This window comes from Ictidomys tridecemlineatus, unplaced genomic scaffold (genome assembly GCF_052094955.1).
Source record: "Ictidomys tridecemlineatus isolate mIctTri1 unplaced genomic scaffold, mIctTri1.hap1 Scaffold_133, whole genome shotgun sequence".
Classification (NCBI taxonomy): Eukaryota; Metazoa; Chordata; class Mammalia; order Rodentia; family Sciuridae; genus Ictidomys; species Ictidomys tridecemlineatus.
Window position 1 is genome coordinate 1,470 of NW_027521194.1, and position 27,184 is coordinate 28,653.

General features: G+C 37.4%; 1 protein-coding gene across 17 annotated transcripts in view; it reads right to left on the reverse strand.

Moving 5' to 3' along the window:
• Nucleotides 1-805: 805 nt before the first annotated feature.
• LOC144372581 (transport and Golgi organization protein 1 homolog) overlaps nucleotides 806-27,184 on the reverse strand; it is a 140,856-nt gene continuing 114,477 nt past the window's right edge. For 11 of the 17 annotated variants that reach the window (XM_078035926.1, XM_078035925.1, XM_078035920.1 and 8 more), the window contains 4 exons: nucleotides 11,984-12,117; nucleotides 4,651-4,737; nucleotides 2,621-2,906; nucleotides 806-966 (listed from right to left, as the gene is read on the reverse strand). In XM_078035926.1, the coding sequence (XP_077892052.1) occupies nucleotides 806-966; nucleotides 2,621-2,906; nucleotides 4,651-4,737; nucleotides 11,984-12,117 (668 nt within the window). Of the gene's footprint in view, nucleotides 967-1,583; nucleotides 2,907-4,650; nucleotides 4,738-11,981; nucleotides 12,118-25,816; nucleotides 25,937-27,184 lie in introns of those variants that run through there. The other 6 variants (XM_078035931.1, XM_078035929.1, XM_078035928.1 and 3 more) reach the window with 4 other exon arrangements.

Here is a 27,184-nt window from a genome sequence, read left to right on the forward strand (position 1 = left end):
CTAAAATGCTTAGATAAGCTTCTAGACAGATTAAATGTCTTATTTGGATCATGATTTTCTTTAGAAAGATCAGCCTTAAGTGACTCTTTCTAAGAAACAGATCTAACCTAATTCCTTTCATTCTTAAAACTTTCTAAGGATCCCCACTATTAATGGTCTAATGCTACTTTGGCTCATGACTTCCTTTAAGATTTGCTGGCCTCTCCAACAGGCCCATCCCCCTCCAACTTCACACTTTACAACACCAACTATTCACATTCTCCTGCCCTCCCCAAATATCCTTTCTTCATGTTTCCATTTCTCTGAACACATTTCTTCTGACTGCCAGCTTCCCCCACCACCCCAGCCTGTCTAATCAACAACAAACCACATGTCAGACTCCTGTTTGCCCTTTGCCTGTGCTTCAAACACATCTCAACCACTTTCTGACCTTACTGATCACCCTTCCAACCATAATAAATGCATTTATGGACAATAATGTTCTACCATCAAATAAATACCTCTCTTTCTGCCATTATCTTACTGTGTTTCAAGTGAATGCTGTTATCTCCCTGCCAGAATGAAAGGTTCTGAAAGGAAGAACAAAGTTTTTACAGGTGTGCAAATGTCCAGCCTTGGTAGATAGCAAATCTTCCTCATGTGCTAAACCAAGTAGCCAATAAAGCCACACCCCTATGGCTTTTGTTTCAGGAGCTATCTACTCAAAGGGTCAAGAGTCATTTTCATAAAGACATTTTAAGTTTTTCACTTCATGACCAGAAGCCACTTAAAAACTAATAAATAATCAACATTCTAACTGAAGAAACTATGTCAAACTTACCATCTTAGACAAATAAAGCAAGAATGAATATAACAAGAAAAGTATGTTGTCCAAAAGGGTGGCATCTGCTGGCTCTTCGACCTTTATCTCTAGTTGGTTTTCTGTATCAGCAGCATCAACAGGAGTACCTCCTGTTATAAGTAGCTCTAAAATTGAAAGGGGAAATGGCTATTTTATTTTATGCTATAGAATAAGAACTGTCTCTCTTCAGTTTCAATATTCATCGAGTGTTTCACTAAATATATGAGTCACAGTGCCTAGTGCAGGTGAGGCACTGGTAGAACACTTGCCTAGTGCAGGTGAGGCACTGGGTTCGATCCTCAGCATCACATAAAAAGAGATTAAATACTAAAAAAAAAAGGTTATGCTAGTCACTCCACACCCACATGATCTAGTACAGGTATTTTATGATTAAGAAATTATGTTTAATAAAGCCCTTTTATAATTTTAACATAAAATGTGTACTGTTAACAGGTCTACTTTTGTGCATTAGTTTCTCATTTATATCTTTCTCTTTTGCTTTTTATAAAATTTCTTATTGAACATGCAAACCAATCCCAACTGTCCTAAAGGAAAAAAAGAATAAGCAATATCCTTTCATACTGTAGCCCAAAAGAATGAATAAAGGAACATATGGGGCTCCTGAGTCAGCCTTCTTTCTCCTTTAGGCACATGGAAACTGAACAGAACTTTACAATAATACACGAAAACATCTGGAAGAACAACTCCTTTTCTCCAGCCCAAGCCACAGGCAGGAATTTACCTTCAGCGTTAGCCCAGATTTCCTCTAGAGGAGGCGCTGTTATCAATGGAACAGTCTCCTCCACTGTGGAGTGCTTGTACCTCACAAAATAGATCAAGTCTTGGATATCATCAAGCACTGCAGCCTCTTCAAATATGTTACTTTCCTTTATTCCTGAGTCTGTATTATCATTCACACGATTATCAAGCATTTGCTCTGCTACGCTCAAAATGTGTGACTCAGAGGCACGGAAGACCTTATCTAGAACTTTTTCTAGATAATAGGGCATTAGGTTATAGGGCAGGCTCTCCTGCTGTGCTGACTTCAGCTTTAAAGACATTTCTTGCAACATGGCTTCCAGTTCTTGGACATTAATGTACTTCAGGAAGCGTTGCAAGGACTTTTGTTCTATAAAGAAGCTGCGGATTATGGGCAAGTCTTCCTCCTGATTGCTAAGCTCTGGCTTTAGGGCTATATGTGGACTCTGTGGGAATATATCATCTTCAAGGTCTGCAGAAGCAGGACCCTGGCTTTTTGCGTCTGTGATATGCCCTATGTCCTCAAGGTCCTCTTTTGAGGTTTCTTTTCCAGTAGCTTTTTCTGTAGACCCTAAAGTGTTCAGATGTTCCTTAGGGTTGTCTTTTTCAAGATCGTCAGAATCTTTATCCTGAAATACTTCACTTATCCCTGAAGTCTGAGTGTTTTCCTCGTCACTTCTGTCAAACAGTCCCTGGGCTTCCTCATCTGCCAGAGGACTTTCCTCCTTTCCCATTTCCATATCACCTCGTTCCTTGTCCATCATGTCTACCCTTTTGGCTGTGGTTTCAGTTTTCTTTAAAATCTTCCAAATTATACTCATTTCTTGTTTGTTTTCTTTGGTTTCTAGATAAGGATTGATTTCTTTTTTCAAAAGTTTATAAGCATCAGTCTTCTCCTGTTCGTTTGAGACCTGAGAAATGTTGCTGGTTTTGTTTTTTTTTCACTTTCTGGCACTTTCAATTTATCTGGTAGTATTTCTTCAAAAAGTTCAAATGAAGTTTGTTCACCCTGAGCATTACCTGTTTGACTATCTGCATGAGGATGGTTCTTCTGAGCCAAAAATTGTTCCTCAAGATCCACAGTGTTTTCTGAGAATGCACTTTCAATTTCTTGTGAGTTTGCTACTACTGGTTTAGGTTCAGGTTCAACATCCTGGGAGACTTCAGGAAATTGTCCCACTTTTTCTATAGCTTTCTCAGAATCTTCATTTGCAGAATCATACAATTCCCAAAATTCTAGAAGTTCTTCTACGTTATAATTATCAAAATCATCTACTCCAACATCAAAACAAACAAAATCTGTCTCCTAAAAGGAAAAGAAAACCATTAATGTGTCAATAACAAAGTATCACAAAAGCAAACTCATCCACGCTCCCAAATTCAGGATTGGTTCTAAAGAATCTTTGAGGTCAACCAGATTACCCTCTTCCAACCCCCACTGCCTAACTCCATCTATGGCTGAGTAAATCTGTCTTTTTCTAGACTACAGTGTTAGAAAGTCTATTCTTTCTTTCTTTCTTTTTTTAACATGGGTCATATTCTTTAAAAAGCATAATGAGTAAAAATGGTGACAATTTGGTCTCCAATTGCCTGACTCTTGGGTCTCTCTCAATTTGCTCTGAACATAAGTAGGGAAAGGCAAGGTATCACTTATAGGATCCTCCAGCTCTTAATATCTACACCTATGTTTCAGAAATTTAACTCTTAATCATTTGCTCAGGAGAAGCTGGAAGATCCTGCAGCCTTGAGAAAGATGAATCAGTTTTAAAGTATCTTACTGAGATACAAGTACATTGGATGGAATAAAGAATGATATTAAGGAGGCTCCTCACATTACTATTACCACAAGAACAAACTGAAAACAAGATTCAACAAGGTATACACCTTTCTCTTCATCAGGGTTTCACAGTCACTAAGATCTCTCTCAGGATTATGTGTATATTATCTAGTCTTCCTTCTTGCTACTAGTAAGCAAATTGATATAAAAGGAGCCATAGTATGAATGGACATGTTTTTAAAAAATTTCCATTCCTAATTAAATCTCCATAATATTCTGCGGGGGTTCCAGGGGTGGGGGAGGCAGTTCAACGTAGTAGGGATGAGTGATTTCCTCTCCTCATCACATGCATTTCTAAGCCATGAGGGATGCATGTAATGGGAAATACAATAAGAAGGCAGAGTTCAAAACAAATGAGTTCTCTGTAATCAGTGAACTGCTGTCACAGCTTAAATCCCAAGAACTCTCTTTACCAACAATGAAGTCCAACAAGCAACAGAAGTGATTTTATGGCCCCTGAGATTATAAAGAAATTTTAGGAACAGCAACAACAAACAGGATGACTTTATCCATTCAGTCCATCTAATCTAAGAACTGTCCTAGCCTAGCAGCTTGCATATTCTACAGCCACTACAAAGAGCTGCCCAAAGATGTTTCAGTGTTGGTGGGCATCAATTACTATACAATTTAAAACTCTAGAAAATAATCAGCTGAAGTGAGAATTCTAGAACACGAAATCCTTTCAGTCACAAAATCAATTTAAGTCAGAGCACCATACAGGAATGTTGTATAAAGGAAGCAGTTGGGGCCTTAAAAGATCTGAGACTGAACATCACCTGAAATGCTCAGGTCCCCTTTTCCAAATCTATAACATGACTATGATGATCCCATATATGACTAAGAATAAGAAAACCTTTGTAAGTACATATTTCTAACCTAGTATAAAAGTTAGAGTTTATTAATTTAACCTAAATATACTTAAAATGTCTAATAACTATCCAATGAGATTTGCCTGTAAAATGAAATTATTTGCCTCTTAGAATATCTGTTTCAATATATTAGACAACTCTCAGATTATAATATAATCACCCTTGAATGCCTTTCAAACTTTTTTTTTTTACAGGTAGTCTGATTTCAAATGAAAATCTGACACACAAATGTTAGATTGCCCCCCAAACACATTATAAAACATTCAGAAGCAGTTAACTGAATATAACTGATGGATTTATAAGCCAGTTTACAATTGAGAACAAAAAAGAAATCCATAACTTACATCTGTTGGAATTTGTAGCTCTTCTTTAATATATCCACGAACTACCTTGATGAAATCTTTTGGAAAGTATCCAAACATACGGCCAACCTATAGTGCAAAAGAGACAAATATCAAATAAATTCTGTACAAGGAATATAAATAAGAGATTTCTCAGAAGTGGCAGGAAATATACACATAATAGATAGGTATATGGTATAACCAAGAAAGAAAGTTGCTATAACAATTACACTGAGATTATTATTCCAAATAAAAATAAAGTACAGAACTATTAAAGCAACATTTCCAACCACTGAAGTTTTCTTTTTTACATTTAGCTTAATTCTCAACACAGAGCATATAAAGTTAAGACTTCTGAAGTAAATAAAAGATCTGCATAGAAGATTATTGGATACTATATGGTTAAAACTATGTAAATCAAAGCTGGTTATAAATGCAATTCCAAATAACCTCTAGCAACAATTTACCTGTACATTTTGTAGCATTGCTCATAAACCAATATTTATGTCTTTCTTAACCAATACACAATATTCATAAAAATTAATAAGTAAAAACAATACAAAAATCTCTAGAATGTATTACCACTATAGCAGATGTATTGATAGTATATGCTTTCCTAGCTTTGTCCAAATCTACTTTTACAAGCACTTGGGGAGTGCTGAGGGCCATTGTCAAGTAGGAATGAAGCTTCAAAATTTCCTTGCCAGCGTACCCCATGTTAAATGGATTTCGCTGTTGACATTACATGTAAGGTGACCTTGCTCAAGGACCAAGGCAGATCCGGGTTTAGAGCTGATCAGGTTTGAGGAAGTATCCCACTCCTTAGGGTGTTCCTGGTTTAAGACAAAAGGAGTTTTAGGGAAGTTGGAGGTTGAAGATGATTGCTGTTGGGAGTAGGGCATGCCTGCAGCCTGAGTTCCCACTGAGTTCTACTGGAGAAAAAGTTTTTAGGAGATGTATTGTTTGGGAGATTGGATTGCCCCTGAACCTGTGTGGAGGCGGTGTGAGTCGGGAATAAAGAATTGCTGTTTGAATCTACAAGGCTGTGAGTGCCTCCTGATTCTGTGCCCAGCCAAGACTGCGGCATTATGGTGGCCCGTACGTGGGATGTCTGAAGCTTGGGGGTAAGTGAATTTGCTCGCTCCTGAAGGAGAGCAAAAAAATGGGTGACCATTTCAAAAAACAATGTGTTCTTGTTTTGATTTATTTTGTTTTCATTTCAAGTGGCCTGTTCCTAAAACTTTCTCAGGAAAACTGGGAAAAATGGTTGACTCAAGGTTTGAAGTTGTTCGCCTCCAAGGAAGAAAAATTGTTAGAGGAAGAAGGTACCCCAGTAAGACCAAGAAAAACTATGGCATGTGTTGATACAATACAAAAATGTAGCCCATGGCTTTATAAAGATGAGTTATTAAGTATATCAATGGGACCATTATGGTATCCTGTAGAAGGATTTTTCTTCAACAAGAAAGAGATGGCTAGTTCTGTTCACTATACTTGTCTTGGTTTTTACAGACAGCTGATTTATTTACAAAGCTAAAATGTTAAAATATCAACCAGTAAATATGAAATCAAGTACTCTTTACTTATTAAGTTCCATAAGGTAATATATTTAAACATTATGTGTGTTTTCATAAATTGGCAAATGGAAAAATGTTTAATATTGCTTTGGTCTGTGTCTTTGCTGAAACAAGGTTACTAAGTGTTAAGATTCTATCATGTGTAATTTATATACAGAGAGTATAAGAAGTTTCAGCTGGGTTTCAATTACAGTATAACAGTACCTTAAAAAACATGAAAGTATTTCATCTTATTAAAGTGGAGTAATTTTATAAGGGTTGTTTTAGAATGTGAATTTATAAAAAGGGTTAATGGTTAAAAAAGAGATATAAAAAGATTCAAGATGTGGAAATATATTTTAATATAAAAGGTTAAAGGAAAAAGAAATGTTTCTAGTTGAGATAATCTCTGTGTGGTAAAGTGAAAAGTTGTAAAATGTCATTTAAAAAGATTTTCAGGAAACTAGACTTAATTTAAAAGCTTGAGAAAGGTAGAAAGAAAAAAAAGGTATTTGTACATGGAAGATTGAGAAAAAGCTTCTTAATGGAGTAAAAAAGAGCCTTTGGTTGAAGGGCAGCCATGTAAACTAATATTAAGCGATTTAAACAAAATCTAAGCCTCGTTTAAAAGAGTGAAGCTGTAGGTGGTGAAAAAGTACATTTAAAAGTACAGTATAGATGATAAATGAAATGCTTTAAAAGGTTAAATTGAAGGTTGTTGAGATACCTTCATGGCGGGAAAAAAAATTGCTTTACTCATCAAACTATTAAAATATACTTATTAAACTAAAAAGAGGGAGATGAGATAATCTTTGTTAAAGTAAAAAGTTATAAAATGCCTAAGTACATTGCAAAAAGCTTTAAAAGGTTAAATTGAAGGTGGTTAAGATGCCTTCATGATGGAGGAAAAAAAATATAACCCATGAAAATGGGAAGATAATAAGATAAAAGATTTAGATAAAGAAGATTAAAAATTTGAAGTGGAAAACTTCAAAAACAGAAGTACAAAAAGGTAAAAAAAAAGAGAGAAGATGTAGAAAGGTAAAAAAGATATAGGAAGATAAAAAGATGTAGAAAGACAAGAATTTTATACCCACAAAATAGGAAACAAAAGAAAACTAGGAGAGAAGAAAGCAACTAAGGGTAAATATAAAAACCTTAGAAGAAAACTAGAAGACAGAAATAAGATAGAAAATGGTTAAAAATGTCAAGTAAAGGTATTTCAGATAGAAAATACAAAAGGCTAAGACAACTATGGTTTCAAACCACATCTAAAAATTAAAAGGACTAAAGTAATTCTAAAAACTAAGGCAAAATGCTTTTGAAAGACTTAAATTTAAAAGGATCTTAAAGGGGTATATACCCCCAAAGATAAACTTAAAATAACCCTTTTTTTACTCTAAACTTTTTAAATTTGGATTCATCAGGACTTAATGCTGTGGAAAGACACATGTATCCAAAAAAATGTACATAAGCCTAAGGTACTTTGGAAAGATATTCTAACAGGACATTGGAAAGCTCCTGATCCAGTGTTTGTCTGGAGTCGGGGTTCTGTTTTTGTGTTTCCACAGGGAGAACAGCAGCCGATTTAGATTCCAGAGACACTAACGAAAACAATTTCTACAGACCAAAAAGAAGATAATTTGACTCAAATCCATAACAGCTGATATTCAGAGCTCCAGCTTGGCTATTCTTACATCTGCGACAGTGATTAACCACGGTGCCTTTTTTCAATATCTATTTTATTATTGCATTTTTCCCACATCATAAAGTTGTATTTTATTTTTTGAGCTCATACAAACCTAGGTTAATGTTTTTCTGATCAACTTTGTTTTTTGACTGTTTTATTTTTTGACTGTGGAGTTTTTAAACATTGCAATGGAGATTTTACCTAGGTAAAGCTACAAGGCTGTTATTATTGTCTTATGTGTTGTATGTTCTGTGTGCACTGTTTTGTGTTGCATGTCAGTATGTGTGTATGTCTATATTTTTATATGAGGAGCGCTCATGAAAAAATGGATCCGAATTTTTTTTTATTCACGTGATTTAAGTGGTTTAATCTAAATTAGGTAAACAGCTGTTAATGACTGTTTTCAAAGGTGGTTAACAGAACTGTTTGCTTACTATTGTTTTTAAAGGTGATTAACAGATCTGTTTGTTTACTTTCACTTTTCCTTTTCATTATATTTAATAATTCTGTTCAGGATAATGTCTCTTTAACATTATTGCCAGAATTCCCATCTCCATCCCAGTGCCAGTAAAGACTAAGAAAACCAAACTACAGCTTCTATGATAGCTATCACAGTAAAGTGTATAAACTGATGCATCAATGAATATAACTCAACAAGTAATGCTCAATCAAGGAATTGATTTACTTTTGGAGGAAATGGACATATTGATAGACTCCTCCGATTTGAACTGCTTGCAGAACTTGCCTGGACTATATATGAGTTGCATGCATTGTGAACTATCGTCTGGTGCAGCGAATTGTGGTACTGCTGGCATATCCTTGCTGATGGTGTCACCAGTGATGCAATTTCCTTGCCAGCACACCCCATGTTAATTGTGGTAATGCTGGCATCTTTGCTGATGGTGTCACCAGTGACACAATTTTTCCAAAGGAGCCGTCAATTGGCTTGGTGTCGTGGCATTTCTCTATCCTCCTCCCTTCTACTAGTGATAGTCTAAAATTTGGGGGCCAACAGAGGTGAGGCAAGAACCTCACCCCCCCCCACTGGCACCAAGGTTAAATTTGGGGGCCAACAGAGGTGAGGCAAGAACCTCACCCCCCCACACTGGTGCTTAGGCCTATCCACAAGCATGGATGAATGCTGGACTGGTAGTCAGTGACGGGTTGATCTGGTTGCAGTGGATTCAACCCAAGACAGGAAACTGACGTCTAAAGATCAGTTCTCCCATGACGGGTAAGAACCATATGTTGAATTGAACAACCTACCAGGCACAGTCCTTTAGCCACATTGCTTGTTGTTTAATTAATCAGAAGGGGGGAGAAAATTAATGCTGCAGTCTTGGCTGGGCACAGAATCAGGAGGCATTCACAGCCTTGTAGATTCAAACAGCAATTCTTTATTCCCGACTCACACCACCTCCACACAAGGTTCAGGGGCAATCCAATCTCCCGAACAATTCACCTCCTAAAAACTTTTTCTCCAGGAGAACTCAGCGGGAACTCAGGCTGCAGGCACGCCCTACTCCCAGCAGCAATCATCTTCAACCTCCAACTTCCCTAAAACTCCTTTTGTCTTAAACCGGGAACACCCTAAGGAGTGGGATACTTCCTCAAACCTGATCAGCTCTAAACCTGGATCTGCCTTGGTCCTTGAGCAAGGTCACCTAACATGCAATGTCAACAGTGAAATCCATTTAACATGGGGTACGCTGGCAAGGAAATTTTGAAGCTTCATTCCTACTTGACAATGGCCCTCAGCAGGGGAGAAAATAAAATTACAATATAATGCATATGAAACCACATATCAAGCTTCAGTTTCACCCAAAATAAATCCTCTGCAGAAAAGAACCCCATTTATTTTCAGCACCAACAGTTAAATTATATGAAGTTACATAAAGTGTACAAAAGGTATATAAAGTTCTCCTTGAGAAAGACACTCCTATTACTAACTACTGACTAAAAGGAACAGAAGATTCTTGCCAATAATTAAAGGAAACTGATAGGCAAATCAAATGCCCAAAAAAGAAAATTAAAAAAGGCATCTTATCACTACCTCTAAAATATCCCTATTCATGAATGTTCTTGTTATATCTAGAAACCATCTGAGAGCCAGTATTAGTGGTAGAATACTGCCATGAAGATTAGATAAGACGGAGCAATTAAAAGCTTCATCACTGCAGATAAAGTCTGAGACTCTAGAAAATCAACAACATTGCAGAATAAAAACTAAAAACTCAAAAGGAGAATCATTTTGAAAACTAAAGAGTTTTTAATTTCTTAAGTATAACACTTATGACATGAGAGGCGAGTCTGAGGGGAAATACACTATTCCCTTCTGATGAAAATTCTATTAAGGTTAAATTTGGAAAAGGGAAAGAAACCAGAGATGTATGGAGAAAGGGAACACATTTATCTCTTCTTAATCTGTGTCAAATGAGACCATAGATTATATAAAGCTCCATAATTACACACTGGGTGGTATCCCATTTCTTGTGATATGAAAAAAAATGATGCAGAATCATGGAGGTTCATGACTGGAAATAATTTTTATATCTAATTTTGCTTCCATACATCATCCCTGCCAAGGTGCTGTTGATTTGATTTGTGGGTGGGGAGCCAAGAACTGCCACAAGAGAACAAATTCTGCATAAGCTACTATCAGAACAAATTTACTTAAGTGCCACTGCCCTGAAAGGAAATATTCAAAAGGAAGATGGATTAGACAGGGGTCCTTTCCTAACTGAGTTTTTCACTTTATAGGGAGCTCAGATAAAACACAACCTGACTGAAGGCAAAGAAGACAAATGAATGCCAGAGGAGCAATGCAAACAAAGTGCCACCCAAACACTCATTCAGTTGGCAAAGATCCTTTCTGGTCAGGTGCTGAAAGCAGGGCTCCTCAGGAAGACAGGATGAGTGCTGCCACCCAGAATGGCAAGAGTCCTAGGGATGAACAGAGTTAACAGGCTATAATGTGAGAGGAGAAAATGCAAATCAAGCCCATTTATCCAAAAGCCCAAAGAAGGTGAGAAAGATGACTACTACATGAAAAATGCCACTTAGGTACATGGAAAAACAGTTCCAAGTTTAAAGGTTACCAATCCTATTTGGTATACTTGAAAGAAACAATAGATGGTTCTTTATATGGAGTACTGCAACTGGGACTCTGTCTAAATATAAAGTTTGTACCCAGAGGCACCATGTTTCAAGATCATTCCCTAAGAGTCAGAAATGACAACAAAATGAAACTAGTTTTCCATAGGGATTACTCTTTATTTTCTGTCTTATTTTCTGCTGTGTGGTGTTTTATTTAGGGTGAGAACTTTCAAGGATGCAACCCGGAATGTCTCTAAACTGGAACATTCCTACAGTCATCAAAGACCCTTGCTACTATTTTAAGTAAACAATCCACCTATCACATTTTTTTAAATGAAAAGGACAATACTCATAAGCCTCTCAATGAGGTCACTCCTAGTGAATCTCCCCATTTAAAATATCAAAGCATGATATAAACAATGTCATGTCTTTCATCAGAAGATCCATACAACTGGCTGGAAGTAGAACCCCTGGGGGAACCTTCAGGCATAGAATATAGGAAAAGCAGGAAATGGATGACCCAGAAGTTGCAAAAAAAAAGGGGGGGGGAAGCACACAATGAACATAATATTCTGCTTTTTTAGAGTAAAAACAGCACAAATGATTAGGTAAAATACACAAAAAAATCAACTTTAAATATGCATGCCTGAGTTACTATCTCAGACTTAATTTACAGGATTAACTCTAATGTCCATGAATCCTTCCCTTTTGAAGCAGCAAAGCTAAGAATTGTCAGGTTTTCACCATGACGACCTTCATGATGTGTAGAGCCTTCTGGAACTTGATGTGAGGGGTAGCAACCACAACCAGTAGAGTTCTGTTTCAGAAAGTCTCCTGACTTTCTATGCTGTGCCAGGCCTAAGGTGTGTTAGGAGCACAGGGCCTGGCAAAGAGGTCAGGTTAACTCTACAAAGACCCCAAGAAATCAGTCATTTAAATCTACACTGCTACCCATCAAAAGTAAGAATATAACACCTGTCAAACTTTTACTTACACTTCCGGCCCAAAGTTCTGGTGATACCTCTGCAAGTTTATAGTAGACAAATACAGGGTCACCTTTTTTAAAATTTACAAAACGACAATCTGGTCCTGTGAAATCTTCAACAGCTTCACCTCGATACATTAACACTGTATATGAACATTGAAAAAAGAAAAAACAAACATTAGGATTTGATTTTTCACAGTCCATATTGACTCATCAGGAAATATGAATCCCACTATGAACAAAAATCAAGTTTTTCCAGTACTCTCTGGAATCACTTTTAATTCACCTGCTCAAAGTATCTAAAATCCTTAGAGATTTTATTGCTATAAAATACAATATTCCCTGCAATTAGACGAGGGAAAAGGAAGCTTCTCTATTTTTCTCTGTGCTGAGAAATAAAAAGCAAAGTGGCTACCACCAACCATAGCTGGTTTCAGTGAAACTCTTGGTTCTTGCAGGCCTCAATTTTTTTCTGTTTCATAATCATAGAAAGCTTCATTTTGCAAATATGTAAATCCAAGTGTAGACATGGACAGGCTTAAGTATGGCTTCATGCAGAGGTAATAGGGAAGAGGTTAGAATATCCAGGAACCCCCAAAGGGTTAATTAACTTGAACTAACTGCTAAAAGACATTACCTTTAAGTGGCTGCAAGTGCTACCATGCAGCCATAAACACTGTCAATTTCATTTGCAGCAGAGTTGCTGTCTCTGGGTTCAGGATCTGGGTAAATAACCAGGAAATATATTTTCTCTGAGCAAATATTGTTGACTATATCCAACATTAAGATTGTTTCAAAACATCCTCATTCGTATTTTTTTTTAATAAACAAAATCAAAAATGGGTATCCTATCTGACAAGGAACAAGTTTAACCATGAGAAAATGTCAGGCAATACCTTCATGCTTAAAATGCAGGACTAGGATCACAATTGATCTAGAAACTGGTAGAAGCAACATTTTTCTTTTGGTTGACCAAATAGACAGTTTCTGATTTAAGATGAAATGGACAATAGATGTATGTAAAAAGCACAAAGAAATGGAAATAACACTTTTTCTAAAAGCCAATTAGCAGTAAAATACACAAGAATGTTTGTTTTATAAAAATATATGTTGGAGGAACAAACACAGATTTGGAGAGGGTAACTTGTTTTTTTGAAGCTAAAATAGGACTATTTTCAGAACTGTCAGCATCCTAATTCATATATAATTAAGAGGCCAAGTTGAAGGTGAGAGACACTTTAAGGTGGGGAATTCTCATCACAAGTGGAAATGGCAATGTTTCTCTTGTTCCCCCTTAGGTCATAGAGGATTTATAAATCAGTAATATATTAGGTGACAACATAATGCATACTATGGAGCACCTATTAAGTTTTTTTTTTTTTGGAGCACTTATTTGGAAGGCACACAAGGACACCTTACATACACACCTCACTACTTCCTACAACACAACACAGACCCACCTGTTGTTTTTGGTCACATCTGTTTGGACACAGGCCATTTCTCAAGTTATGTTACCCCACTGAACCTAACCAACACCATGTCTTAGTACTGACGAAGCATCAGTGATGAGATTGTCCAGGTATCCCACGTAGGATAGCACTCAATAGCAAAGAATAGCAAAAATGAAAGAAAATATCATGGCAGCTGCTTTGCTTCTCTGAGTGTTTATTTATTCCAGCCTTAGGGTTACCTCTAGGAACTTCTTAACATATATTGGAGACATCTTTTTTCTTTATTGGAGTGGAACAAACAATTCAAATTACAAAATTTGGTTTTGGTAACACCAATTTAGGCATAAAGAGCTCAATGGTAAACTTCTTGGCCTTTTTAGCATGAATATTTTAAAATATGTACTGCTTACAATTTATGGACAACACGGTCATCAAGTTGCAAGGTTACTAGAAACCAAGTGGGAGTCCATAAGAAGTATTCTGGGCCAGTAAATATATAGAGGAAAGAGGTTCCAACAACACTAGTGACTGAGTCTAAAACTGAATTGGCTTATAAAAATCTTGGAGTATTTATTATTGTTATTGCAACAAACCTCTTCATCTGAATCTGAATGGCTACATCCTCCCCACTGCCCACCTCCAATCCAGGACTGGGAAGCAATTCTGTCCGATTCCTGCGCACAGAAGAGGCTGCAGTTCCCAGGTGGCTGGTGCAGATCCTTGGCCTCTTTCAAAAGCAAAAGATTATTGGCCCACCTGCTACCCTACCTCAAATATGAAGGGAGGCTTCTATGCACAGAAATGACAGGATTGAAGCAGAGTCGGGGCCAAGACCTCGGAACACATTGCGTGCCAGGACTCGGTGCTCTTCCCAAGCCTAAACTCTAGTCCCTGTTAAAAGGCAAAACCAGCCTTTTAACGACGCAAAAGGACGAAGGGGCCAGTGAGCCTTTCCCAAGGAGCCCCACCATCAACCTGCCACGGGAATTAGGGCCACCGAGCCCTGGAGAGCATCTGCCCTGATACTGCCCAGGTCCCTGTAGAGGGGGCAGAAAAGCGCTCTGCTACAGCGTAGGCACATCCCCATCACCCACTGAGATCCTAGGCGAATCCTGGAAGGGAATAAACTGAGACCTGTCCCTGGGAAATCGTGTTTCCCAACCCCCGCCTCAGTCAGTAGAGAAAAATAAAACACTGGCAACAAGTGGGAGTCGAAGCCCCCCACAACCCTAGCGGGCTGGCTGGGGCGCCAGCAGAGCCAGAGGTGACACACGCAGGGTCCCAAGGCTCTGTCACTCCTGCTCCCCACCCGTCATCCTGCGACCCCCTCACCCAGCCCTCGGGGCTGGGCACCGGGAGATCGGAGCCCCATGCGGCCCCAAAGAGCCACAGTGGAGACCCTGGGCTGCCCGCCTGCCTGCGCACTCACTGCTGCATTTGTCGTCTGCACAGAGTTTGTGTTTCGACCAGCGCTGGCCGGTGTTCGGGTCCGGTTGGCCTGGCACTCGCCAGTTCGGCCGCAGCACGAACAGCCAGAAGAGCACCATGAACAGCCAGAAGACCAGCACCTGCGCCACAGCCATGTTGTGGTCACCTGGGTGAGCCGGTGGAGTAGGCTGCGGCGGGCGTCTGTGGGCGCGTAGGAGATGGGGCTCAAGGGGCGTGTGGGTAGCCAAGCGCAGAGGGGTGGCACCAGGGAAGGCTTAAGCCTTTCCCGGGTGACACTTCAGCAGGGATATCTGGGGGTCGATCCACAGACTCTACTGGAGAATGCACGGAGCTGGAGCTCCGTCCTTCTCTAGTCCAGACCTTCTCCTCGACTGAAGACCTTCTCCTCTAGTCGCTGCCTTGGCAACTAGGACTCTCCTTCTCGTCCAATCACCTGCCTTTGCTTCTGTGCCCTCACAAGCGACCCTCCACATGATTCTAGTCATCACCCACCCATCCCCCCCCTGCCAACTGGTCCTTTCTGGCTTTCCTCAACGTCTCATTTCTGGTTCATCCTGAACTAGCCCACTCCACCATCACTCCCATCCCCCATTCCTGGTCTGGTACCTCCTTTTCTGAACTACCAAATCCCACCCCTGACTTGTCACAGCTAGTCTATGGTTCCAGGCTCCCTCCCCTTCAAACTCCTAGAGGTTCCTTGAAGCCCCACCCCAAGATCCCTCTGATTAGGAAAGGGGAAGGTGAATGGAACTGTGAGTGAGGGTGTAAACTGGAGACAGTGGCCTGCTTTTTTTTTAAAGCGGGGACAGGTGGGGGCAGAGAGATGGACATTAGTCTTCAGGCTAAGATCTTGAGATTCTTATCTTTATCCGTAAGGGAAGAAATTATTTAATTCAAAAGCATATTTTTAACTCTCATTTTGTGCTACCATTCATGCCAGACGCTGGACAAAGCCCTAGCATGGTGTGGGAGTGGATGAAAATCAAAAGACAAGATATCTGGTCCTGGTCCAAAAAAGTCCACAACTTAGTGGGAACCAACTGACAAAACCGATTGTCAGAGAAGAAAGCTAGTAGCTAACATTTCTTGAATGCTTTCTTTATGTCCAGTTGTTATTCTGAAGGTTTTATACATATCAATTCATTTAATCTTCATAACAATAGTACTTTACAGTAGTAGTAGGTCCTATTCCAATCCTTATTTTAGAGTAAATTGAGGCAGTCACACATCCAGTGAGTAATGGAGCTAAGTATCAAGCCCAAGGAGTAGACTCCTTTTCATCACAACCTATCAACTAACAAGCAATTGTACTTTCTGACAAGAGGAGCAAAATCTGATTTAAATCATAATATAGCTGAATTACTGATATGTACAGTTAAGGGGGGAAAGGCACAAGCTAGCCAGCCCAAGGAAGAGTGTCTGCAATGCTCCCATCCTGGGTGGAGCCATTCTCGTTTGTCTGTGACCAAGGGCTTGTTACTATAGTCTCTGCTAAGGTTATTCATCAACCTCCAACAATGAACCCATCAGTTCCAAATTAACTGAATCTTTAAAACTTAGATAAAAGAATGTAGTCCACCATGTTCATAATGTTAAATAAAGAAAACGATGGGAAAAAAAGGTGTGCACAAACATTTGTCTACAGGGGCCATGAGAGGTCCCCGTTGGTCCAGTGTACTTCTGCGCTTTCTGGAGAACCAGTGGATCATACAGAGAAACTGTCTGAGTCATTCTTCATTTCTTTTCTACCATGTATTTATTATGTTATAAAATGTATCTAGTAGGCATCTCTAACAACATGTTGAAAACTGAACTCATTTTTCTCTCAAAATCTGCTTTCAGTCTTCCCTATCTCAGAAATAAGAATGACAATTTAATTCCCATTATCCAGGTGCTCAAAGCCCAAAACTTACAAACCACCTTTGATCTCTTTTCTCTCACATTCCAACTCCAGTCCATTAGACAATATTATGTCTTTATTTTTATAATTTTATTGAGATATAGTTGACCTACAATAAATTGCACATTTAAGGTGTACGATTTTATAAGTTTTGACATGAATATACTCATGAGACTATCACCAAAATCAAAAAAGTATTTCATCCTTCTTTGTAATCCCTCCCCTCTCCTTTTCTGGGCTGACTCCAAACATCTCCTGTCATCATAGATTGTTTTGCATTTTCTAGAATTTGATATAAATTATAAAGCATTTTATTCATTTATTTTTCTGACATCCTTCTTTCCAAATAAGCATTTGAAACATGCCCAGAATCTGACCACTCCTCTGCATCTGCTAAGCCAATATACAGGCCAAACCCACATCATAAGTCACCTGAATGATTCCCATAGCCTTCTTCTGTCCTTGCTTCTGCCCTCATTTTCCCCAATATCTATTGTCCTGATGGCAACTAGAGTGATATTCTTAAATATAAATTTGATTGTGTCTCTCTGCTCAAAAACTTCCTATAGCTTCCCATTTCCAAATAAAAGGCAATGACTTTAGCCAGGCCTGGTTGTACTCATCTGTAATCCCAGCAGCTCAGGAGGATGTCAGGAGGATCCTGAGTTCAAAGCCAGCCTCAGAAATGTAGTGAGTCCCTAAGAAACTCAGTGAGACCCTATCTCTAAATAAAATATTTTAAAAAGGACTGTGGGTGTGGCTCAGTGTTTAAGTGCCCCTGGGGGTTCAATCTCTGGTATCAGGGAAAAAAAAGCCATGACTTGATTATGGATTGCCCTGCCTTATTATGGACTGTTCTTATTCAATGTGACTCCCCTCATCCTTTTCTCCCCATTTCCTAACATTCTTCTCTAGTCTGTTAGTTCCATTTAAATACACCAATCCCACCCCTGCTTCAGAGCATTTATACTTGCAACTTTGCCTCAACCTTAACTGCCCAAATCATCTAACTAGCTAACTAGTTATCACTTTATCATGTCTCTGTAACAGTGGCATTTCATGTGATAAAGACTTTTCCTGGCCATCCTACACAAAATAGAGCCTCTTGTCATGACTATCAAGCCCATTACCCTGCCTTTCTTTCTCTTCAGACTTGCCTTACTACTTTAGACTTCTCTTACCACTTGCCTTACATTTGTTTATCTATTTGAATGCTCTGACCCAACCTCAAACACAATTTCCAACAGGAGCAGGAAATTAGTTGTTTTGTTCACTACTGTTACATCAGTGACTAGGGAAATGCCTAGAAAGTATGAGAGAGTTAACAAATGATTTGTTGGATAAACTCATGGTTCCAATAATATTATAAATATACTACACTATTAACCTAAACACATATATTAACTATTAAGCCCCCATATATAAATAGTACTGAGAGGAAATAAGCTATGAGAACAAGGCATTTAAGGTCCACCTCTCAGCAGGATGCATCCTCAACTCCAGGAATGTACCCCTGAATGTGTTTGTTGAATAAAAACATACTTGTGTGGAGAGTAGTTGTTTGGTTACATGATACTGGAATATTTAAGTAGATCTTTTAAAACTAGTTTTAATTTTTTCTTATTTTTCTTATTATAGAATATGGTATGTTGTAGATTTTTTCTTATTGTAGAATAGAAATTAATGATAATTCATTGGTGGAAAAATCAGAAGACCAAAATGATCTAATTGCATATTACCTTCTTGATATTTACTTTGACTCATAATCAGATATACTTTTATATGCATAGTCAGTGCTTCCAGTTACTGAAGAACTAGCTGCTTAGTTTGTAGAGTTTTCAATATTTTGATTTATCAGTATTATTTTTTAAACTTATTGCCTTAAAGACATATTAACTAGTCTGGTGGATAATGAGAAGAAAATTTCTCAACTGGCCACAATAAAGTAGTGGTGGTTCTTTCTACCAGGATACATACAATTAGTGGATGAATCAGCATTCACTTTTACTCATAGCATTTAAATATGTGGCATTGATGTTTAACATGTTTAATATAAGGTTATATTAAAAACCTTCAGAAAAGGAACAGGATAGAATGTGGTGGTGATTGTTGGCATGGAGATAAATAATCTCAAGTGAATTATTCTTTAATACCTCAAAGGGAATTCTTACGGGGTAAGGGTTGAGTAATTGTTAAAGGTAAATGTGACCAGTTTGGGTGGAGGGGACATAAAATTCTAAGATATGAAGGGTTCCTAATGTCAGAGTACAATCTAAATGAGACAAAAACATATCTGAAACAAATAATTGGCAGCATAATAACATATACCATTGGAAATTTGTGAAGGCACTTGCCTAGGAGCATTCAGTAGGCCTACCGCTGCTGTTACCAGGAAGAACCTCATCTATTGTAAATGATGTGCCAGAGAATAGTGTTAAACATTTATGGAAGACTAAATCTCTCCAAGAGGGGCAACAGATTTACCCTCGCATATGAAACATTGGAAAAAAAAGTGGACAAAATACAAACAACAGTTCTCAGATATTAGATAATAAGCAGCATAAGAGTGACTTCTAAGATAAAGTTAGGCATGAGAGATGAGTGCTAGGATTATCCCAATTTACTCCCTGGAAAGAATTTTTCAGGCCACAGCCAGAGAAGGAAAACTCAAATAGAAAATCTCCTGAGTTAAAGAGATGGATTTTAAAGTCTGAAGAGACTGACGCAGCTAGAAGTCCCAGAGCAGAATAAAGGAGAGAGTAGAGAACTGCAGAGGGAGGGAGACTGTGTACATGCACTAGCTCCCTAGACATCTATGGAGGGTTCCCCTGAAGTCTGTGGCTATGTAACAATGGGCTCACATGTAAGGCCAGAGAAAGAACCTTCAGAAAGGAACAGAATGGAAGGTGGTGGTGATTGTTGGCATGCAGATCAATTTTTGTAATCACCAGCTAGAATGGAAAATCTATAATAAAAGGGCATCAAGTAACATAGTCAGTAAAAGGGACAAAATAGCCCAAGATTGAAGGTAACTCCTGTCTAGAAGAATCTTAAAAAGATAAAAATGTTTCCAAGATAGTTCAGAAAAAAAGCTGTACACAGCTCAAGAATATTTAAAAGAATACAAAATGTTTCCAAGATAGTTCAGCAAAAAACTGTACACAGCTCAAGAATATTTAAAAGAATACAAAATATCCAGTACTGAACAAGGTAAATTCACAATGTTTGGAATCCAATAAAAATGTATGAGGTATGCAAAGAGCGAGGAAAATATAACCCATGTTGAAAAGAAAATTAATAAAAATGATCATTAATTACACTGTGACAGAGTTATTATACAAAGACATTAATACAGTTGTATACCATATGTTCAAGATGCTATGGAAAAGCATAAGCATGTAAAGGAGAAAAAGAAGATATAAAAATGTCTGAATTAGATAAAACAGATAAAATTAGATAAAATCAGATAAAACAATGGCTAAGGTGAAAATTACACTGAATGAGATTAACAGCAGATTCAACATTGAAGAAGTCAATATCAGCAAACTGAATATGCAGTGATAAAGACTCCAAAATCAAACACGGAGAAAGAGACTGAACTGAACAAAGCATCAGTATGCACAGCTTCAACCAGTCCAATATATATGTTATGGTAGTTCCTAAAAGAGGTGGGAAAAACACATTTGAAGAAATAATAAATAAAAATGTTCTATATCTGATGAACACTCAGATTCAAAAAGCTCAATGAATAAGAAAAATGATAAAGATGACACAAATTTACACTAAATGCTTAAAACCAGTGCTAAGAAAAAAATTGAAAAGCATCTACAGAAAACAGATACCATTATGTACAAAGGAGTGAAAGTAAAATGTCAAAATTCATTCAAGAACCATGCAAACCAGAACATCAACATTTTCAAGTTCTGAAAGAAAAAAAAACTGATATCCTAGAATTGCATTCCAAATGAAAATATTATCTCAAAATTATATAGTCTTTAATGCAAAAGAATTAAGTTAAGCCCTACCCCACATAAAAATTACCTCAAAATGGACCACAGACATAAATGTAAGAATTCAAAATGGACAACACATATATATGTAAGAACCAAAACTAAATGTAAGAAAGCATAGGTAAATCTTGGGGTAGACAATGACTTTGTATTTAAGACACCAAAGGCCCAAGCACCAAAAGAAAAAATAATAAAGTAATGAACTTCATCAAATTTAAAACTTTTAAAGGCTACCATCGAAGAAAGTGAAAATACAATCATAGAAGAAAACATTTACAATTCATGTAGTTAGAATATATATAACTACCTAGAATATACAAGCAATTCTTATTGTTCAATATGAAAAGACAAATGGCAAGAAATTAGAATAGACATTTCTCCAAAGAAAATATGCAAAACCAAATAAGCAAATGAAAGGATACCCAGCACCATTAGGGAAATGTACAACCTCAGTGAGATACTACTTCACATCTATCAAGATGGTTATAATCAAAAAGATAATAATAAGTTGGCAAGGATGTGGATCAATGGGAGCCCTCACACACTACTGGTAGGAATAGACTACAGACCTAAATGTAGCAGCTAAACCTATACAACTTCTGGAAGAAAATATAAAAAGCTGCTTGGCAGAGGCTTTTAAAACTAACTAGCTCTCTCTGCCTCACGCTCTCTTTTTTCCTCTCCTCAAAAACTTTGTCTCATGCTGGGTGTGGTGGTGCATACCTGTAATACCAGTGGCTCAAAAGGCTGAGGCAGGGGGATTGCAAGTTCAAAGCCAGCCTCAGCAAAAGTGAGGCACTAAGCAACTCAGTGAGACCCTGTCTCTAAATAAAATACTAAATAGGACTGGGGATGTGGCTCAGTGGTGGTATGACCCTGAGTTCCATCCCCAGTACCAAAAACAACAACAACAACAAACTTTGTCTATTGTATGTTCATTGTTATGGAAATGGAAAGGTAAGCTGACAGACTAGGAAAAAGTACTGGCAAAACATATCTCTCTCAAGAGAATGATATCTAGGATATACAAATGATTCTTACAACTTATTAATAAGAAAAATCACCCAATTTGAAAAGATGGGCAGAAGACTTTTTTTTCTTCACCAAAGTAGACACAAATATGGTGAATGTGCACATGAAAGGATATCCAACATAAGTTGAAATGTAAAACAAAACTGCAATGTTATTACACATACAGTAGGATGGACAAAATTTAAGACTCATCATAACAAATGTTGACAAAGATGAAGACTATGGTATCTCTCTTAGAACTGCAGACTATAACATGTAGTATAAACAATGGCACAAACTGTTAGAAAACTGTTTGGCAGTTGCTTTACAAATTAAATCAAATCTGTCGAGATATTTACTCCAGAGAAATAAAAGCATACATCCACACTGAGACTTGTGCACAACTATTCATGGTGGTTTTATTTGTAATAGTCAAAAAATCCCCAATGTTGGACTGTGGGAACATGTCTGTCTTACATGCCTCAGAACCCTTATACTCATATTAACCATATAGTAGACATTTGATTAATATTACATGAATGTAGAGATTGATTTTTTTTTACTGTTAATAGAGCTTCTCTTTTATTAAATATAACAGACAAAAGAAAATCACGTATAGCACAATGAATTATCACAAAGTAACATATCCAGTGAACCCTAACCCAGGTCAAGAAATTGGACATCAAATGCACTTTCATGAGCCCTTTCTCATTGCTCCCCTAATTATTCCCTCCGCTCCCCCAGAGTTAGGCACTATTTTAACTTCTAATAACAAGGATTAGTTTTGCCTGTTTTGTTACTTTATACAGTGTAATCATACACATGTGTTCTTTGGTATGTGGCTTTTTTAGCTCCATATGTATTTTTATAAGATTTATCCAAGTTGTTGAATGTGAATGTACTTCTTATTTTCATTGCTTAATAATTTTCGACTGTATAAATATAACCTGGTTTACTTAAAAAAAAATCCCCAATGTATATCAATAGGAAAATAGATAATAAATTTTGGAAACATACTTAGCAAGAATAAAGAACTATTGATAATAGCAAAAACAGGGAGATTCTGAATAAATAAACTAGACAAAAAGTAATATGTATTGAAAATTCTTTTTTTTTGTACTCCCTAGTACAAATATCCAGGGGTGCTCTACTGCTGAGCCACATCCCCAGTCCTTTTTATTTTATTTATTCATTTATTATTAATTTTTTTTGCTATCAGAGATGAAACTCTTGGGAACTAAACCACTGAGCCACATCCCCAGCCCTCTTTTGTATTTTATTTAGAGATAGGTCCCAATGAGTTACTCAGGGCCTCGTTAAGTTGCTAAGGTTGGCTTTGAAATCCCAATTCTCCTGTTTCACCATTCTGAGCCACTGGGATTACAGATGTGTGCCACCATGCCCAGTTTAGTTTTTATTTTGAAACAGAGTCTGGCTCAGTTCCCCAAGTTTACCTCAAACTTGCGATCCTCCAGCCTCAGCCTCCTGAATATCTGGGATTACAGACTCTGCCACCACCTTCCAGCAGATTCAGTTATATTTAAAGGTAGAAAGTTATAAACCAGGTGAATCCTAGTAAAGGTCTTAGTAAAAAAACTAAAATAATAGCACTATGCTTGGTCACAATATGGTAAGTCAGAAAATGACAAGAAATATCCATTTTCTGTGAGGTTGACCAGAACAGTATCATTTCTCAATGGATTTCAAAGGGTCTCCTTCTTTCTTTCCCCCCCGCCCGCTCACCTTTCCTTCCCTCCTTCCTTCCCTCCCTCCCTCCCTCCCTTCCTTCCTTCCTGAGTTTTGGCGTGTGTGTGTATGTGTGTGTGTGTGTACATCATCTTCTGTGCCAATGTAAGAGATTTAGGCAATGGATCAACCTTTACACCTGTGCCGAAGGACCCCAATCTTGGATCTATCTCCAAGGGTGGAGATGACTCTAGATCCTCATTATAATCTCGAGAATGGGAACTCCTAAATTATAAACAGGTCTTTCTTGGTAACACCAGTTTCCTCCTTGGTAAAAGTTAGTGTAGTGGGAGGGTGGCAAGGGCCCTACCCTGCCACAAAATAAATTCTAAATTGTATTTTGGTACAAATTGTAAACACTAAAGAGTTAAAAGTAAGAGATGAGTCTTGGGATTTGAGCTAGACCTGGATAAGTACATAGGATTCAGATTCTAAAAAGAGAATAAAAGGCAAGTGAATTAAACGGCATAAAAGACTCAGCAGAAAGAAGTATGTTTAAAGGACAGTAAGGACACCTCATTTTGCTAAGAGGAAAGGATTCTATAAAGGATGATATATTTGTGTGCTTAGGTCAGAATAAGAAATTCCTTGAAAATCAAGCATAAGGATTTAGACTTAATAGAATAAAAATGCATAAAATATTAGACTTTAAGTAAAGGGATCATATAACTTAAGTGGAATTTAAACAAGTATCTTGTCCTTAAATCCAGGGAAGATGGAGGTTTAGGCTGGGCATGATGAGTAGGGCTGAGGCACTCCCCACAATTAAAAAGTCATGTCGAAGTGTACTGTACTAATGGAAGTGAGTCATATACAAGGCAAGGTCTTCTGCCAGCACCTACTGTTTGTCTAGCCCTGACAAATATTATTCCACTTTCAACTGTACAAAGAAAGAAACTCAAACATCTGAAATTGCCACTAATATATGGCATGTATATGAGTTCCTGTTTCTGGTTCTGCCTAATTTACCTTGGCATTCTTTTCACGGAGGTCAAATATTTGGTGTGTTGAAATAAATGCAGAACAGACATTGGGGACTTGTGGCCTGCACATCTCAATTTCCACAGTGCACTATTGGGCTTTATCCATTTAGTTTTCAGAAATATAAATTACTTCCTTACCAGAACAACAGCAGAAGTAAGGAATACAGCCAAAAGGATTGTAGTCAGAAGTCTAATTGTGTGACTATAGGCAAATCATTAACTTTTCTGAGTCTCAGATATTTCATCTATACAAATATGGGTCAAAGTTAAAATTTTATAATTCATTTTAAAGAAGAAATAGAGATAATATATGAAAGATTGCCCATTTATGTGGTTTGAATAATTAAACAGCAAAATCCTGGCGGTTACAGCCAATATAGACAATTGACAAAGCAACAAAAGTCTTGGCAATAAATGCTTTCATTACTAAGGAGACATTTTTAGATAGTTCCTACTATGGAAACTGTTCTCTTCTCACTGAAACAAAGTAAGGCTGATAACATCCTCCCAAAGTGTGCTTGGAAGATCACAAGCACCTCTGGGAGGAGACAGAGAGAGTGGAGGAGAAAATATGTTCTTCGGGATAACATATAGTCTACCAGAGCATACACTGAAGCAAAGCAAACCCTCCTGAATCTTCAGCATTTTAACTGATGCATGCAGTATAAAATTAGAAACAGGACCATAAACACTATTATGAAGACTATACTCAGTGGGGGACGCTGAACAAACATATATGGGAAAGTAAGTTCTCTGTGATTAGTATGAAAGCTCAGTCTTACCCAAATCCACATGAAATTTGAAACGGTTTGGAATACATAAGAAGATCAGTGAATGACATCAAACCCAAATGATGAAATAGAGAATCTGAACATGATCTTTCTCTTATTTCTCACTGATCCCTTAGAACCACCAATAGAAATATAATATTAACTCTACATGTAAATTAAATTTTCTAGAAGTCATATTTTAAAAAATAAGACAGATGAGCTTCATTTAATAACACATTTTACATAATTCAATATATTCAAAATGTCATCCTTTTAACTTGTAATCAAAATAAAAATATAACTGTTATTTTACATTCTTCATAATAAGTCTTTGATATCTGACTTATGGCACATCTCAGTTCAAACTGGGCACATTTAAAGACAGTCGCAGCATAAGAAAGTAGGAATTGTAAATTAACACTAGGCCATATCATATACTTGCACTTATTTTAAAGAAAAGCCAAGTTTAATAGTATGTTTTAGGTTTTAAAATATTTTTGGCCAACCTCTCTTGGTACTTACGCAGAAGTGAGAAAAGATGATTGAAGGTATCTCAACATCCCTCCTTTTTTTTCACTCAGAGGTTAAGATTTCTGTTGCAATAGCTAGGGATTGCATTGTCATTTTAGATGAATCTCAAGTCTATAATCAAAAAGTGTAAGTCATCATTAGGTTCCTACATTTGTCATTCTTTTATTATTTTTCATTGTTATCTTAAATATATTTACTTCTTGACAAACATAAAGAAATAAAGAATTATATTTAAATGGATAATAAAAAAAATTTGACTGCATAAAATCCCTTTTCGTTTTAGGTAGACCTACTGGTACAAACAAGTCACCTGGGTGGTCTATTTTTCTTTGGTAACAGGGATTGAACTCAAGGGCTCTAGACCACTGAGTCACATCTCCAGCCCTATTTTTGTATTTTATTTAGAGATAAGGTCTCACTGAATTGTTTAGGGCCTTACTTTTGCTGAAGCTGGCTTTGAACTCATGATCCTCCTGCCTCAGCCTCCAGAGCCACTGGGATTACAGGCATGCAGCACTGCACCCGGCACCTGCTCTGTTCTCTTACTTAACTGCAACTGTGTTTTCCTTGGTAGATTACTTCTTTGCACCAGGGTTTCTTGATAGAACTCTATTGGTACTTTGGTTTGGACTGTTCCTACTAGCTGAAGGTTATATACTATCTATGGGCCTGGCCAAAAAATGTTAGTAGTTTCCTCAGTGATGGTGAAACAACAACAAAATGCCCCCAGGCATTTCTAAACTTCTCTTGATAAGACTAGTATTACTCTCCCAGTTTGAGAGTCACTTGCAGAGTTAGTTAAATTCTGATCAATTAACAAAGCACCTTTAGTTGTAAGTATCCTATATTTTGTAGTTTGCAAGTATTCTGTATTTTGTAATTTCTCTTATCAGCTAAAAAGAAAGGATTATAAAATCAACATTTAAGGCCGGGCTTCATGATGCACACTGTAATCCCAGTGGCTCTGGAGGCTGAGGCAGGAGGATATTGAGTTCAAAGTCACCCTCAGCAATTTAGCAAGGCCTTAAGTAATTTATGGATTTCCTACGTCAAAATAAAAAAAATATATAAAAAAAGAGCTGGTGATGTGGATCAGTGGTTAAGCACCTAGATTCAATCCCCTGTGCCCATCCTCCACAAATCAACATTTTAAAAACCAGAATCACTAAAACATCAAAGAAACTCAAGGTCCTTGTAAACACAACTGACTTTGCTTCAAAGGATTTTTGCTTTTTGTTTTCCACTTCAAGTTAACACTACCTTTAAAAAATAAAATCACATTTTTTAATTTATTTTTTCTGACCTCTAAGAGGGATCTTACATTTTTCTACTTCCCTTTCCAAGACTATTCCCTCTTTT